General features: G+C 46.6%; 1 protein-coding gene across 1 annotated transcript in view; it reads right to left on the reverse strand.

Annotated features, from left to right (window-relative positions):
* Positions 1-2,442: 2,442 nt before the first annotated feature.
* Positions 2,443-17,166, reverse strand: part of ITSN1 (intersectin 1) — a 249,832-nt gene continuing 235,108 nt past the window's right edge. The window contains exons 35-40 of the mRNA XM_081234959.1: positions 8,970-9,182; positions 7,626-7,747; positions 6,480-6,562; positions 6,073-6,156; positions 5,078-5,251; positions 2,443-2,606 (exon numbers count right to left, since the gene is read on the reverse strand). Of these exons, the coding sequence (XP_081091085.1) occupies positions 2,458-2,606; positions 5,078-5,251; positions 6,073-6,156; positions 6,480-6,562; positions 7,626-7,747; positions 8,970-9,182 (825 nt within the window). The 3' untranslated portion in view covers positions 2,443-2,457. The remainder of the gene's footprint in view (positions 2,607-5,077; positions 5,252-6,072; positions 6,157-6,479; positions 6,563-7,625; positions 7,748-8,969; positions 9,183-17,166) is intronic.

Genomic DNA, 17,166 nt, shown 5'->3' on the forward strand with positions numbered 1-17,166 from the left:
ATAGAAAGTTATGGGCAAGGGACATTTCATCTCTATGAAACACAGCCCAGGCAGCCCAAAAGGTAGAAGGGAAGGACTAGAGGTCAAAGAATTGGAGACTCCACGCATCACCCACATTCCTGTATCTCACGCATGACTCATGAGTCACAGCTGGATCTGAGGGCCAGCCGGACTCATCCATAAGGAGGGTCAGTCACCTCACAAATTACCCCAGTGAGTACAAAGGACAGAATTGCTACCCTGGAGGAGCATCTAAAGGATGCTCAGTATAGTCACTTGGGAAAAAAATTTACATATTGCTTCTTCATGCTACATTAATTCCTATAATGGGACTCTGTGGGTGGGTGACCTGGTGGACCTAAAAAGGTGACAAGATGTTTGTCTCTGAGCACATCGCATCCTCCCTCCATGAACCGAGATGCCCGGCATTCACACGCAAAGAAAGCCGATGAAGAAAAGGGAGAACAGAAAGAAAGGGATTGGAATGGTGACCCAATATGACCCATTTACACAGGTAACCCTTCTTTTTCTACCATAGTAATATGTCCTTCTTCAGAAGGACACTGAACAAACTGTATTTGTTATAGAAATAGGAAAGCATGATTGGGAGGTCTATTCGTAGATTTAATTTAAAACAGTTTCCTAACAACATCAAAAAATAGAAACTTAAAGTATTTGAACCATGTCTGCTGCTGGAAAGTGGTAAACGAATGCATGCTTGAAGTTGAACCTGGTCTCTAAGGTCTTCAGTTGAGAGTTTCTAACTAAAGGGTATATCTGCTTGCTTCAAAAAATACTTATGTCTGTTGTTCTTGATACAAAAGTCTACACTATCTTTAATAAATAAATAATAGAGCGTTTCTTAAAAGTATGAAATGTAAACTTTGTTGCCTTTTCTGACACACACATTTTAAAAATCGCTTGAACAATGACAGGGCTCTTATGGGAAAGGATGACATGACATATTCAGCAAAGTGGGTAGTTCACTCTGCCACTAGGTTGATGCTATCTTCAAAAAGTGATTCTACAACCCTAATTCAATTCTAAGGACCTGCAATCAAAGAGAACACCGTCTCACACAGGAAAGCTAGATTCCAGGACCGAGAGAACGCGCAAAGGACATTAGATGAAAACGACGAACTGGGATTATGAGAATAGTATCATGCAAACAAAATACGTCCCACGCTTTTCATTAGCGAATCAAGTTCTCATGTGGTTAAGCAGCCTGTCTCCTGGCATTTAAGGAGAGAAACTCAAAGAGCACAAGCCAGACTTGGCACGTGTTCATACACTCCTGACTCTGTCAACGCGCCATGTGTTTTTCCATTACTGAGGGGTTGCTTGTGTTACAGCAGGGTTTGGGAAGGAGTCTCAGGTCTTCTTCCCAGGAATTGAGGGTCTTGCATGCTTCTCGGGTCTCTCCCCCACCACGTAATAGATTTCCTCCACAGATTGTCACTTTTCCTTCTCACACCTTGGGGATGCCTTTGGGGGGAACGTACCAAGGACATCTGCGGAAATTTCCCATGATAATCAGGCAAGAGTAGGCTCAGATCTGGTCACCAACAGCTATTCTTGTGAAACATCACAGGACCTCCGAGCCAAGAGAGAATTTTCCAACCGGGCTGGCAACCAGGACCCCATAATGTCGGAAAGTAGCCTTTCGGGTGACCTGCAGTGATCTAATCCAGCAGAGTATAACTTGGTAGGTATCACCCTTCCTTAACCACCTTCCAAGCATGCTGGAAATCAGAATCAGATCACCTGATAGTAGCCAGTGATAGTTTTCATTGACCTCTAGCAATAAAAGACCTGGAGGAGACTGGAAAAGCTCTAACAGCACAACTGCTGGCATCTTCCATGGACCAGCTCTTCAAAGAGCTAGACCAGTGTCTGATCAGGCGACCATCTCCCGCGTGATCAGATGCAGGGGAGCATTTCAAATGAGGTCCCAGTGGGAGAATGAGATTCTGAAGCAATAACAAGATCGTCATGATTATTTCTAAACACACCAAGGACTCGGCATCATAGGTCAGGGGGCCTACCTGGAGGCTGGTGGAGGTAAGAAACAGGAGGATTACATGAGTTCTCCAAAAATACAGACATGGCATTTATAAATCTATTTTACAGTAACCAGACTCAAGCCTCAGGCCCAGGGCTGGGCCAGACTCCCAACCGAACGTAGCTGGGGGCGATGGGATTTCAAAGACCCTGGAAGCCATGAGGAGCCCTGCAGTGAAAACAAAGGAAAACACAGTTTTGCTTCACAAAATGGGAAATTGTTTAGGGGGAAGGATTGTCGAGAAGTATTCCCAGAAGCTTTGAGGGTCCTGTCTTTGCTGTCCTGTTGCCCTGTGGCTGAACACCAAACGGTGGTCCTTGAAAAGCAACACCATTTCCAGACAGCATCTGCTGCCGCAGGCTGGAACTCTGCCAAGCGCACCCTGGGGCGGCTCCCTAAGGCTCATCAAACAACTGCAGGTCCAAGCGGACCACGATCTCTCCTGTGGGAACTTCATGCAGCAGGAGACACTTTGTAACTGGACCCTTGGAACCCTGGTCCTTCTTGATGTCAGCCACGCGGATCTCCGTCCGGCCCAAAAAATCTGAAAGGAGAAACACACAGACCCTCCTCAGAGAGGATTCCTTCTCTTCAAGGCAGGTACTTGGCATATTGGGAATGTCCCAGCAAGTTGTTATACTCTTCCTTCTTCCAAAAGGGAGTTAGGTCAGTTTCCGAGAATCCAGGGACTACAATGACAGCATAATTTTTATTGTTTGTATTTTTTTAATAAATTTATTTATTTTATTTACTTATGTTTTGACTGCATTGGGTCTTTGTTGCTGCGCGCGGGTCCTCTCCAGTTGCGGCGAGCAGGGGCTACTCCTCGTTGCAGTGCAGGGTCTTCTCATTGCAGTGGCTTCTCTTGTTGCACAGCAAGGGCTCTAGGCACATGGGCTTCAGTAGTTGTGGCATGCAAGCTTGGTAGTTGTGCCTTGGGGGCTCTAGAGTGCAGGCTCAGTAGCTGCTCTGCGGCATGTGGGATCTTCCCGGACCAGGGCTTGAACCCTTGTCCCCTGCATTGGCAGGCGAATTCTTAACTACTGCGCCGCCAGGGAAGCCCAGCATAATTTCTAAATGAAGTGAAAACAAAAACGTACCAGGATGGGGATGACGGAGAGCCCAGAAGGAGCTCAAAACACACACTTTCCTCACACTCGAGGACCCCCAAAGGGCTATGAGCTTCCTGGGAGGCAATGCAGAACCAGATGTCCTATCAGCTGCACAATGTGCAACTTACATGAAATTTAAAGAAATTGCCCAGAAGAAAGTCGGCTATTTCTGGGACAAACATTGGACAGTAGTTTCTCCCAGGGGCTGTCCCAGGAACATGCTTCGTGATGTTACACTCCTTTTCGAAAAGTCAAGGATGGTGAACAAGGGCTGGTCCTTATAATGCACCACTGTAAGTGCCAGAGAGCAAACTCGAGGGTGTGGGGAGAAGGAGACAGCATGGGAGCTGCATGCTTCCAGCCACGCTCCCAGGACAATCTCAACACCACCTTTCATCAAATATTGAGTGTCAGTATGAGAATGGATGTGAGCGTGTTTGAAACCATTTTTGATGCTGTGCAAATGCACAACGGTGTTAAACGGGCCTCCAGACCATTAACTCCTTCATTGTTTCATTCAACAATTAGTTTTTGGAATAGCCTATGATCCAGGAACACTTGTACAGGAAACAGCTTTTCTTTCAACGGTTAAAACCTGGGAATTTTTTCTGGTGGAAGATACCGGTTTATTTTGCCCCTTGTGCATTTCATGGAAATGATCTTTGAAGTAAGAACAATACTAGGATTTGCAATTTAAACTCTAGTGGAGCTGCCATTGTGTCGTGGTATTTCACTACTACAAAAAAAAGAAATCCAACCTCAAGCCTTGATTTATCAGAATAAAAACTGCCAGTGAGGGACTTCCCTGGTAGCTCAGTGGTTGAGAATCCACCTGCCAATGCAGGGGACACGGGTTCAATCCCTGCTCTGGGAAGGTCCCACATGCCGCGGAGCAACTAAGCCTGTGTACAACAAGTACTGAGCCTGCGCTCTAGAGCCCGTAAGCCACAACTAGTGAGCACGCTCGCTGCAACTAGAGAAAGCATGTGCGCAGCATGGAAGACCCAACGCAGCCAAAAATAAATAAATAAAATAAATAAATTTAAAAACAAATTGCCATTGAAACACAGTGCTTAAGAGCCCAGACTTAAGAGTCAGATTGTTCTGGTCATGTTCTAACATTTAGCCAGCTATGTGACCATCTTTGGGCAATAATTAATAGTAACTAATTCACAATGAGATAATTCATATAAAAGTACTAAAAGACAAAAGCCACGTGGAGCAATTTAAGCCTTGCACAGATTATGCGTGCACTGGACCCTCACTCCTAGCACTTAATTTTACTCCTTTGAATATAATTAAGTTGAGACCGCAATCTTTAAACTTACTCTCTTATTTTTGTTGGGTTGAGGAAGGGAGAGAGAAGTTTCTCAGAATCATTGCCAGTCCCATTTTTTTCCCAGGCTCAAGCAGAAACAAAGTTGGTGGAAGGGATGATGCATCCAACACAATTCCATCCCTTTAATTAACCAGAAATGTCACCCAAAGGGCACTGATTGATTCTGCCACATTTTTTGTGGGCTACTGTTCTTCTTGCTCTACTGGCTAGTTTTATGAATTTTCATCATAGCTTTTAGCCAAGAACTAAAGAATTGGGCGGAGGCTTTGTGGTATAGCTCTCTCTGCATTTACTTGCTTTGGGGAAGCACAGGACCATGGTCTTTGTCTAGGGCAGCTGGACCACTCTAGACCAAGCATGCTTTGTCCACCTTCTGTGAGACAACCCGGCATCAGTGAAGGCCTCTTTCCAGGGGATGCTGAGTCTTGTCTTATGCCAACCTCATCTCTCTGGCAGGAAGCCCAAGAAATTCTGGGCACTAAGTTCCCAGGTAGAAAATATTTATCCATGAAAGCCAAGTGACAGCAAAAGGGGAAGGGTGCCTCGGGGCTGCTTTTTACTCACCGTCTGGAGAGAACTGGTCCCTCTCAAACACGGTGATGCAGAGGACCTCCTGCTCCAGGTCTTTGATGAAGAACTGGCAGTTGGAATTCCACTTGGGGTTCAGAGTGTCCTGGATTGTCTTGGTGATGTGACACTGGGAGCCCATGGTCACCTCGCAGTACGGGTTACTCTTTCCTAGAGGGAACAGAGCCTGCTTGGCTCCCGCATGCCACCCAGCTCTTCTGGGTGAGCGTGGCGGGGTCACAGTCATGTGGCAGCTGTTCCCCCTACACCCCTCATTTTGATCTACTCCAATGCCACACTTAATAAGCTGCATAAAATGGAGAATCCAGGCGGAAACTCACACAATCCAGCATCATACTTAAAGTATACTACTTAACTATTCATAATACTTAAATAATTACATTAGTGGGCTTCAAAACTAAGCCTTTCCTGCCTCCTCACTTTAGCCCTAGATTGTGTCAAAACCACAGTCATCCCTCAGTATCCACGGGGACTGGTTCCAGAACCCTCCACAAATACCCAAATGCTCAGATGCTCAAGTCCCTTAGATAAAATGGTATAGTCTTTGCTACCCACATCCTCCCATATACTTTAAATCATCTCTAGATTACATGTAACACCTAATACAATGTAACTGCTATGTAAAGCGTTGCCGGTGTGTGGCAAATTCAAGTTTTGCTTTTTGGAAAGTTTTCGAATTTTCTTCGAATATTTTCCATCAGCAGTTGGTTGGTTGAATCCACAGGTTCAGAACCTGCAGATACAGAGGGGTTGACTGTATTGTGAAAGGGCAGCCACTCAGATCTCTCTCGAAAGCAAAACAGTGGAAAAAAATTTAAAAAAAAATTTTTTTAACAAGTGGTACAAAAACCAAGTCTGGAAGGAAATTGAGGATTCTGGAAATAGCACATTTGTTTTAAAGCCAGGTGGAGGGGATGCAGAAAAGGCTTCCACCACTAATATGTGCTAGAGGGGGCCTCTTGGGTCCTTACCGTGTGACCGACAGGGTTTCAGTTCAATGCCCTCAACCACGTTCACCATCAACCTTCCAATGCCTGTGGCCCTTTGGGAACGGACTATGACAGCAGGAGAAACAACACAAAATGCTCCTGTTTAGGATTTGCTGCCTTTCTGGTTTGCCTCATGATCCGTCTTATACTCCCCTGAAAGAACAATTCCCCAGCCCTACCCCGCCTTGAATTCTTGCTTCCTTGATCCTGGAATCTGCCCTCCACCCCTCACCCTGCACCCTGCTCTCCCTCTTCCACCTGCCTGCCCCCTCAGGCTCTCCCCTACCCCCAGGCCGATCTTCCAGCTCTAAGGGTTCTAGGCACAACCAAATGGCTCTCTGCCGCCACTCTGCGGGATCCCGGGCCCCCCTGCTCAGCGATGCATTTACCCAGGTACGCCTTCTCCCGCTTCTTCTTCTCCGTCTCTATGTAGAGTTCAGAAGCAGCTTTGATTTTCTGCACCCAAGCGGTCCTTGGAAAGGAAGAGACAGAATGGTGCCAAACAGAACTCAGGCTCCAGGTCTGTACAAATTCAGTTTCTAGGACTCTGCCTTGTTCGTTTGATTTTTACAACAAACGCTCAGCAAAGAAAGTCTGGTTTTATGTCCCATGGTGCTAATCATGATTTCTTCCATGCACAACAAAGGCACGAGTGACATTTTTACTGATGTACTCAAGACCTGAGTTTGCGTCCCCGTGGAAGAAAATCTATGATGATAAATGCTGCCCTGGAGGAGATGTTGGCAACACCTCCTCTTCCTTCCTTCTTGAAAAGCATCACATATTTGCCTAATCCAATAAGGCCAGAAGGATTTCTCTTACTAAACCATCCAAGGAAAGAAACCATTTCCCAGATAAGGAACCACTTTCTGTGAAAGAGCACACACACGCTGGGGAAAGCATCTTGGCTTTCCCCAACATCTTGGCGTGATGTTTTCGCCTTCCTTTTCCCGAGAAGCATATGCATGACGACTTTAGCCAATTTCCTGCTTTGGGGCACAAATGCTCTTGGAACGCTGTAGGTCTTATGTCAAGTTCACCCTTCAGAAAATAATCTGTTTCATTTGGCTCCGGGGCAGAACCTTGAAGATGAGATTAAAGCAAAAATGCCCATAGTTCTAGGATCCAGAATGTCTGTCCAGGGGAGCCAGCTGAGGAGTGGGGGGTCAGGATTAGGTGGTCCTATCAATCCCCAAATCACTTTCCTATTGGTTTCTGCCACCTGGGAAACCTTGGGAAACGAGATGCTCCATTTATCTCAAATTCTGACAATTGCTTTTTTAAAAATTCTCAAGCAAAATTCATTTCAATGCATTTTACTTTGCAGAATTCATGCCATGGGTCAAACTTCTGAGAGGCTCTAGAAAAACGTATTAAGACCGCCCCACCCTCATGCCCCCGCCCCACCTCCAGCCAGAGGGGATGGCATTGCAACTGAAGGAACGTTGGGACCTGCTGATTAATTAAATGTTCCACATCTGTCCTACACCTGGTGGGACCTGGGCGCCCAGTGCCGGGGAGGAGGCAGGTCTTACCTTTCGTTTATGCTTTCTGCTCGGAGCGTGTAGACTCGGTCAATGTGGGAAATGTGGAAGATGGGTTCATCCCCGGAAGGGTCAGTGGGTAATTTTACTAGAACCTCATTCAGGAAAATAGGCTGAAAAATAATGCACAGACATTACTAAACCAGACTGGGGGCCATGTATTGCAGTAAACTATGAATATGTGTGTGTGCTTACGTGCACGTGTTCTAATAAACTAGACTGAGGGTGAGGGTGTGTGTGTGTGTGTGTGTGTGTGTGTGTCTGCGGCGGGGGTGGGAGGGTGTTTCAGTAAACTATACCAGAATAATGATTTTGTGTTCATACTAACTTTCAGATACTGCAACTTATAAATATGGATTTCCCCCCTCCATTTTGCAGGTATTTTTAAAGTCCTCCAGAATAAGAACTGATGGGTCTGTTTTTCTCATAGTATATCCTAATCAGCAGTCTCCATCAACTGTACCTCCAACCAATTCTCTCCAAGTTGTTCATACAAAGCTGCTAGTGACAATCTACATAAGTACATTGTGCTTTTTCCCAAAATAAAGCTAACTGCTGCTTCAGAGAAAATTCTTCTGTGAAAATACTCACACAGAGACAAGTTTAGAAAAACAATATCCCATGACACGAAGACACACAAACACAGCCAGGGCTTCCCTGGTGGCGCAGTGGTTGAGAGTCCGCCTGCCAATGCAGGGGACGCGGGTTCGTGCCCCGGTCTGGGAAGATCCCACATGCCGCGGAGCGGCTGGGCCCGTGAGCCATGGCCGCTGAGCCTGCGCGTCCGCGGAGCCTGTGCTCCACAACGGGAGAGGCCACAAAAAGGAGAGGCCCGCGTACCGCAAAAAACAAAGAAACAAAACAAAACAAAAAACACAGCCATGCACGTAGAAGCAGACCAAATAAAGGGCTTAGGAAAATTCTCTAGACGTTGACTATTTAGATTGGCTTTTGCTGGAAAAAGGTGAGGGGCACAGATGTTCCAAACCATCTTGAGAAGTTTGGAGGGAGATCTGGGAATGTTCGGGAAGTGGGTGCTTGAGTTCTAGTCTCGAGCTTTCCCACACCTGCCACACTAGACCGGGAACCCCACCAGGGCAAGGCATACCTTCAACACATCTGGGGGACCCAGTAGCCACTTGACAGCTAATAGATGTTTCGTTGTTCCTTTTCTGATACTGCTGGACCCGTGATGCTGTGGTCACCCTAAATCCTGTCTCAGCCCCTGCACTTCCTGTATGCCACAGCCCCCAAACCCTGCTGAAATGCTCCTTTTGGAAACTTCCTCCTCCCCCAAACGTCAACCCTGATGTTGCAATCTAGAATCAAACTTACGGTTTTGTACATTTTATACTGCAGGTTCGATTTGGGGCTGAAGACTTTGTCGGTGCCCGAAGAGCCCAGGGGCTTTATGATTTGGGTCAGCAGGAGGAAGTCGTTGAAGAGGAAGCCATACAGTTCCTTGTTGCTCTTGGCCTTGTAGAGTTTCCCACTGTGCAGAAACTTGCGTGGTCCCAAGCAATTGGTCACTGAATTGAACACAAGTTGCTGAGAAAGGAAAACAAAACCCAAAGAAGACACGATGAAGTGAGGTCATTTTTTTGGTTTGTTTTTCTGCATCTGGAAGCATGGACTCCATCAGAATCTGAGGCCTGTAACTTAAACTCAAATCAAGGAATGTTTTGAAAACTTCAGGCAGGGACTTTTGGAGCCAAGAAGCCAAAGTCGTGGTTCTGGAGATTCCATGTGTCAAGATGAACTTTGGCTGTAATCTTAATGCTTTTCCTTGAGGTCTGCTCAGTGTCTCAGGGCGACTGGTGCTTTTCTCCCTTGTATTTATTGGGGAAACTGGGCAGCAGGAAGAAAACACTCAGCCCTCTCCCTCCTTGATGGGTATGTGCTGTGTGCAGGCTAGTCTGTCGGAGGTGGCGTGAACCAGCTCCAATGATGGCCCTGCACAGGCTCAGACAGTCCTACGCGGTTCTGGAAAGCAGCAGCGACTCTCTCTGTACAGTTCCACAGGACAAATGCTACTTTCCAAGGCTCAGCTTGAGTCCAGGCCCCTACCACATGGGTGGACTACAAAACTCAGTGGTGCTGACAGATGCCTCAAAGCCAAGCAGAACAGACACTGTTGGTGTCCATTAAATCTCACCCAACTCACTGGTCCTGAAAATGTGAAGGGGACAGGTCATCCCCCTGGGCTCTATCATCTCATGCTCTATCATCCCCCCTGGGCTCCATCATCTCCTGTGAGCAGGTTCTAAAGGGGCAGATGGAGACTGTAGAAGATATGACCCCACTAAGGCCCCCCTTTTGGATAGCGGGGGAGAGACTGAGGGAGGGGAAGGCCACAGCTGTGCCCAGGAAGATACGATCCAGGCAGGAGTCAGAACTCCAGGTCTCCGCCTGCCCACACTTGGGCCCCAGGGGTATCCTCCATCCAGCAGCCTCCAAGGCTGAGGCTCTCTCCAGAGCTATGCACCCTACAGACCTCCCTGAGAAGAGTATTAATGAAGAGGTAACAGTTCGCAGCACACATTCCCCAGGAGATGCTGCTGGCCACCTGTCTGCCTCCAGTGTGGGAGGAAAAATCAGTGGGGCCTCTATGACCAGAGACCTATAGGCAGCAAGGAAGAGTGGCCAGTCCGCTCTGTTCTCAGGTACAAGGAGGGACGAGAGCCTCTAACCTCCCACTGCGGTTCTGAGGGAGCCCCAAGGACTGAAGGTGACACCACAGAGGGAGCCTTCAAAGGATGTCAATCTAGCCCTTCTTGCTCACCAAGAGAGAGTTCAAGCCACTTGGGGGCAATGAATCTAGCAATTCACTTGGATGACATAGAGGTGAGGTGGTTTATTCACACTCAAAGGTTAGAGCCTCCAAATGGCCAGGCTAACACTGAACATATGTGAATTGGGAACAGTCTTAATAGTTCTTGATCTTAAGACAAGAATGCCAAAGATGGCATTTATTTGAAACTTAATCACCGGTGTGTGTCCAGATCTGGGCCAGGAAACGGAAGCCAACACGCCCCCTCCCCACGATCGTGAACCCTGACTGTACAGACAAAACAGACCATACAGAAAGCTGGTGTACAATAGCCAGGAAGGATCGATCACTAAAGAAGGACAACAGTCTATTTCAAAGAGGGTATATACATCACAAAAAAGCAAATGACAAGAAGTTTATTTTATTCTTAATGTTTTGAGGGGTTTTTTTTTGGCCGTGCCTTGTGGCATGTGGGATCTTAGTCCCCCAAGCCCATGCCCCTGCAGTGGAAGTGTGGAGTCCTAACCACTGGACCACCAGGGAATTCCCTATTCTTAATGTTCTAAGATGAAGACCCAGGCCTCACTGAGTCCCGTGACTGCAGCCCTAAGACTCAGGGAAGGACCCCTATAAAAGTGCACAGCGAGGGGAACTCCCCAGTGGTCCATTGGTTAGGACTCTGTACTTTCACTGCTGGGGCTGGGTTCGATCCCTGGTCGGGAAACTAAGATCCTGCAAGCCATGCAGTGTGGCAAAAAGAAAGACAGAGGAAAAAAAAGAAAGAAGGAAAGAAAGAAAGAAAGGAAGGAAGGAAGGAAGGAAGGAAGGAAGAAAGAAAGAAAGAAAGAAAGAAAGAAAGAAAGAAAGAAAGAAAGAAAGAAAGAAAGAAAGAAAGAAAGAGAAAGAAGATAGGGAACTTTGAAAAAAAAAGAAAAAGTGCATAGTTGCACTTCAGGCTGGCAGATTCAGGAGCTGTTCAAGTCTACTGTCTTCAGGATCAAGTTAATGCTCCTTGGAATGATACACGGCCATTCCTTGCCCTGGCTTCAACTTGCCTTAAAGCTTATCACCTATCACCCTACATTGCTCACCCAAGTCCTGCACAGGCTGTGCCCTCCACTGAAATGCCCTCCCCCTGGATTCTCTCCTGGAGAGGTATCTTCATCCTTCAACACCCAGCCTAGTGTCACCTTCTCCAACATGTCCCTGAATCCCTCCACGACGGTTCCTTCCTCCATGAGTGTCCAACAGCACTTGGCACCTAGATCTGCCTCATAATGTCTCACATGGTGTGGTAAAAATTGGTTTGATCCCTCTACTTGGTCCAGGACTGTAGGCTTCTCGAGGTGGTGTAGGTCACATCTTATTGATTTCCATGTCCTCAGTGTTTAGTACTGAGCAAGGCACATGGGCAGGTGCTCAGTAAATGTTTATTGAATGAATGAATGAATAAGTAAGCCAACCAACCAGTGAATGCCCCTGGATTGCTTATCAACACAGTTCCAAAATGGGAACCCACATCCATCACCTCGATTTCCACATGGCTGCTTCCATAACTTGGTTATCCCACACCTTCGCGGAAGGGGGACAGGAGGCAGGGCAGGGAGGAAGCAGTGGTGTAACTTCCTCAGGTAGTGAATGCCTTTGAAGCTTGTAAGAAGGAAGGAGCCACAGGGAGAGTGGGTGAGGGAGACAGTCTGCCTGGGCATTTTGGTAAACCCTAGTCAATGGTGTGTGTGCATGAATGTGTGAATGTATGTGTGTATCTGTGTGTGTGTACAGAGGCAAAGAGAAAGAGAGTGAGAACAGGCAGAGAGAATGAATGAGACTAAAGTAAAGATAAGGGACAAGAAGAGAATCAAATACTACAGGAGAGACTCTGTTTCTGGTAGTATGGTGGACTAGAGTGTGACTCACCCAGTGAAAAATTTCAGAACCGAATAAAATATAGAACTGTAGTTTTTAAATGCAAGTGAAGTGGTAATAATTAAAAATGAAAATAAGAAATTTGCAGGACCCGGAGGAAGATGGCGGAAGAGTAAGACGCGGAGATCACCTTCCTCCCCACAGATACATCAGAAATTCATCTACACATGGAACAACTCCTACAGAACACCTACTGAACGCTGACAGAAGACCTCAGACCCCCCAAAAGGCAAGAAGCTCCCCACATACCTGGGTAGGGCAAAAGAAAAAAAGAATAAACAGAGACAATAGGATAGGGACGGGACCTGCACCAGTGGGAGGGAGCCGTGAAGGGGGGAAGGTTTCTACACACTACAAGCCCCTTCGCGGGCGGAGACTGCAGGTGGCGGAGGGGGAAAGCTTCGGAGTAGCGGAGGAGAGCACAGCAACAGGGGTGCGGAGGGCAAAGCGGAGAGATTCTGGCACAGAGGACCGGTGCCCTCAGGCACACACCAGCCCGAGAGGCTTGTCTGCTCGGCCGCCGTGGCGGGCGGGGCTGGGAGCTGAGGCTCGGGTATCGGCTTTCAGTCGGAGCGCAGGGAGAGGACTGGGGCTGGCGGCAGGAAGAGAGCCTGAAGGGGTTAGTGCACCACGGCTAGCCCGGAGGGAGTCCGGGGAAAGGGTCTGGAGCTGCTGAAGAGGCAAGAGACTTTTTTCCCTTTTGTTTCCTGGTGCGCGAGGAGAGGGCATTAAGAGGGCTGCTTGGGGAAGCGCCGGAGACAGGCACGAGCCGCGGGTAAGGCACGGACCTCGGAGACGGGCGTGGGCCGCCGCCGCCGCCGCCCGCCGCCGCGGCCCGCCGCTGCCGCCACCGCCGCCCGCCGCGGCCCGCCGCCGCCGCCGCTGCCGCCGCCGCCGCGGGGCCTGTGTGCGAGCGCGGGTCACTGTCCGCCCCGCCTTCCGGGGGGCCTGTGCACCCCGCCACTGCCGGGGTCCCCGAGACCCGGGGACGGCTTTCCCGGGAAAGCGCACGGAGCGCCACGGGCTGCTGCAACATCACGCCGGCCTCTGCCGCCGCAGGCCCGCCCCACACTGCGCGCCCCTCCCTCCCCTCTGCCTGAGTGAGCCAGAGCCCCCGAATCAGCGGCTCCTTTAAACCCGTCCTGTCTGAGCGAAGAACAGACGCCCTCCGGCGACCTACGCGCAGAGGCGGGGCCGGGTCCAAGGCTGAGACCCGGGAGCTGTGAGCAGAGACAGGGAAATCTCTCTGTGCAGCCTCGGAGGCAGCGGATTAAAGCTCCACGGTCCATTTGATGTGCCCTGCGTCTGTGGAGTGCATGAATGGACAGCGAATCATCCCAAATTGAGGAAGTGGACTTTGAGGACAAGATTTAAGACTTTCCCCCCTTTTCCTCTTTTTACAACGAATTATTCCAAATTAAGGAGGTGGACTTAGAGAGCAAGATTTCAGACTTCTCGCCCTTTTCCTCTTTTTACAACGAATTATCCCAAATTGAGGAGGTGGACTTGGAGAGCAAGATTTTTGATTTTTCCCCCTGCTCTCTTTTTGTGAATGTATATGTGTAATCTTCTGTGTAAGCTTCTCTCTGTATAGCTTTGCTTCCACCATATGTCCCAGGGTTCTATCGGTCCGGTTTTTTTTTTTTTTTTCAATAATTACTTTCTAATTTTAATAACGCTACTATATTTCATACTTTATTCTATTTTACTTTACCTGCTCTTTCTTTTTTTCCTACTCTCCCTTCCTCCCTCCCTCCCTCCGCTCCTCCTTTCCTTCTTTCTTTTTCTTTCCTCCCTCCCACCCTTCTTCTTTCCACTTTCTTCTTTCCTTCCTCCCTCCCTCCTGTCTTTCTTCCTTTCCTTCCTCCCTCCCTCCCTCCTTTCTTTCCTTCTTTCTTTCCATCCTTCCTCCCTCCCTCCTTTCTTTCTTCCTTCCTTCCTTCCTTTCTTCCCTTCTTCCTTTCTTTCCCTCTCTCTTTCTTTCTTCTACTAATTCTTTCTTTCTACTTTTTCTCCCTGTTACTCTGAGCCGGGTGGATGAAAGGCTCTTGGTGCTGCAGCCAGGAGCCAGTGCTGTGCCTCTGAAGTGGGAGAGCCAACTTCAGGACACGGGCCCACAAGAGACCTCCCAGCTCCACATAATATCAAGCAGCGAAAATCTCCCAGAGATCTCCATCCCAACACCAGCACCCAGCTTCAGTCAACGACCAGCAAGCTACAGTGCGGGTCACCCTATGCCAAGCAACTAGCAAGGCAGGAACACAACCCCACCCATTAGCAGAGAGGCTACCTAAAAACATAATAAGGCCATAGGCACCCCAAAACACACCACCAGACGTGGACCTGTCCACCAGAAAGACAAGATCGAGCCTCAACAACCAGAGCACAGGAATTAGTCCCCCCCACCAGGAAGCCTACACAACCTACTGAAACAACCTTAGCCACTGGGGTCAGACACCAAAAACAACGGGAACTACGAATCTGCAGCCGGCAAAAAGGAGACCCCAAACACAGTAACATAAGCAAAATGAGAAGGCAGAAAAACACACAGCAGGTGAAGGAGCAAGATAAACACCTACCAGACCTAACAAATGAAGAGGTAATAGGCAGTGTACCTGAAAAAGAATTCAGAATAATGATAGTAAAGCTGATCCAAGATTCTATTTCCATGATCCATAATCTTGGAAATAGAATAGACAACATGCAAGAAACAGTTAACAAGGACCTAGAAGAACTAAAGATGAATCAAGCATCGATTAAAAACACAATAAATGAAATGAAAAATACTCTAGATGGGATCAATAGCAGAATAACTGAGGCAGAAGAACGGATAAGTGAGGTGGAAGATAAAATAGTGGAAATAACTGATGCAGAGCAAAATAAAGAAAAAAGAATGAAAAGAACAGAGGACAGTCTCAGAGACCTCTGGGACAACATTAAACGCACCAACATTCGAATTATAGGGGTTCAGGAAGAAGAAGAGAAAAGGAAAGGGACTGAGAAAATATTTGAAGAGATTATAGTTGAAAACTTCCCCAATATGGGAAAGGAAATAGTTAATCAAGTCCAGGAGGCACAGAGAGTCCCATACAGGATAAATCCAAGGAGAAATACACCAAGACACATATTAATCAAACTGTCAAAAATTAAACACAAAGAAATCATATTAAAAGCAGCAAGGCAAAAACAACAAATAACACACAAGGGAATCCCCATCAGGTTAACAGCTGATCTCTCAGCAGAAACCCTACAAGCCAGAAGGGAGTGGCAGGACATAATTAAAGTGATGAAGGAGAGAAACCTGCAACCTAGATTACTCTACCCAGCAAGGATCTCATTCAGATTTGATGGAGAAATTAAAACCTTTACAGACAAGCAAAAGCTGAGAGAGTTCAGCACCAACAAACCAGCTTTACAACAAATGCTAAAGGAACTTCTCTAGGCAAGAAACACAACAGAAGGAATATACCTACAATAACGAACCCAAAGCAATTAAGGAAATGGGAATAGGAACATACATATCAATAATAATTACCTTAAATGTAAATGGACTAAATGCTCCCACCAAAAGACACAGAGTGGCTGAATGGATACAAAAACAAGACCCATATATATGCTGTCTACAAGAGACACACTTCAGACCTAGAGACACATACAGATTGAAAGTAAAGGGATGGGAAAAGATATTCCATGCAAATGGAAATCAAAAGAAAGCTGGAGTAGCAATTCTTATATCAGACAAAATAGACTTTAAAATAAAGACTATTAGAAGAGACAAGGAAGGACACTACATAACGATAAAGGGATCGATCCAAGAAGAAGATATAACAATTGTAAATATTTATGCACCCAACATAGGAGCACCTCAATACATAAGGCAAATACTAACAGCCATAAAAGGGGAAATCGACAGTAACACAATCATAGTAGGGGACTTTAACACCCCACTTTCCCAAATGGACAGATCATCCAAAATGAAAATAAATAAGGAAACACAAGCTTTAAATGATACATTAAACGAGATGGACTTAGTTGATATTTATAGGACATTCCATCCAAAAACAACAGAATACACATTTTTCTCAAGTGCTCATGGAACATTCTCCAGGATAGATCATATCTTGGGTCACAAATCAAGCCTCGGTAATTTTAAGAAAATTGAAATTGTATCAAGTATCTTCTCCGACCACAATGCTATGAGACTAGACATCAATTACAGGAAAAGATGTGTAAAAAATACAAACACATGGAGGCTAAACAATACACTACTCAATAACGAAGTGATCACTGAAGAAATCAAAGAGGAAATTAAAAAATACCTAGAAACAAATGACAATGGAGACACGACGACCCAAAACCTATGGGACGCAGCAAAAGCAGTTCTAAGGGGGAAGTTTATAGCAATACAATCCCACCTTAAGAAACAGGAAGCATTTCGAGTAAACAACCTGACCCTGCACCTAAAGCAATTAGAGAAAGAAGAACAAAAATACCCCAAAGCTAGCAGAAGGAAAGAAATCATAAAGATCAGATCAGAAATAAATGAAAAAGAAATGAAGGAAACGATAGCAAAGATCAACCAAACTAAAAGCTGGTTCTTTGAGAAGATAAACAAAATTGACAAACCATTAGCCAGACTCATCAAGAAAAAAAGGGAGAAGACTCAAATCAATAGAATTAGAAATGAAAAAGGAGAAGTAACAACTGACACTGCAGAAATACAAAAGATTATGAGAGATTACTATAAGCAACTCTATTCCAATAAAATGGACAACCTGGAAGAAATGGACACATTCTTAGAAATGCACAACCTGCCAAGACTGACTCAGGAAGAAA

The sequence above is a fragment of the Mesoplodon bidens genome (genome assembly GCF_964165515.1).
Source record: "Mesoplodon bidens genome assembly, chromosome: 5".
Lineage (NCBI taxonomy): Eukaryota > Metazoa > Chordata > Mammalia > Artiodactyla > Ziphiidae > Mesoplodon > Mesoplodon bidens.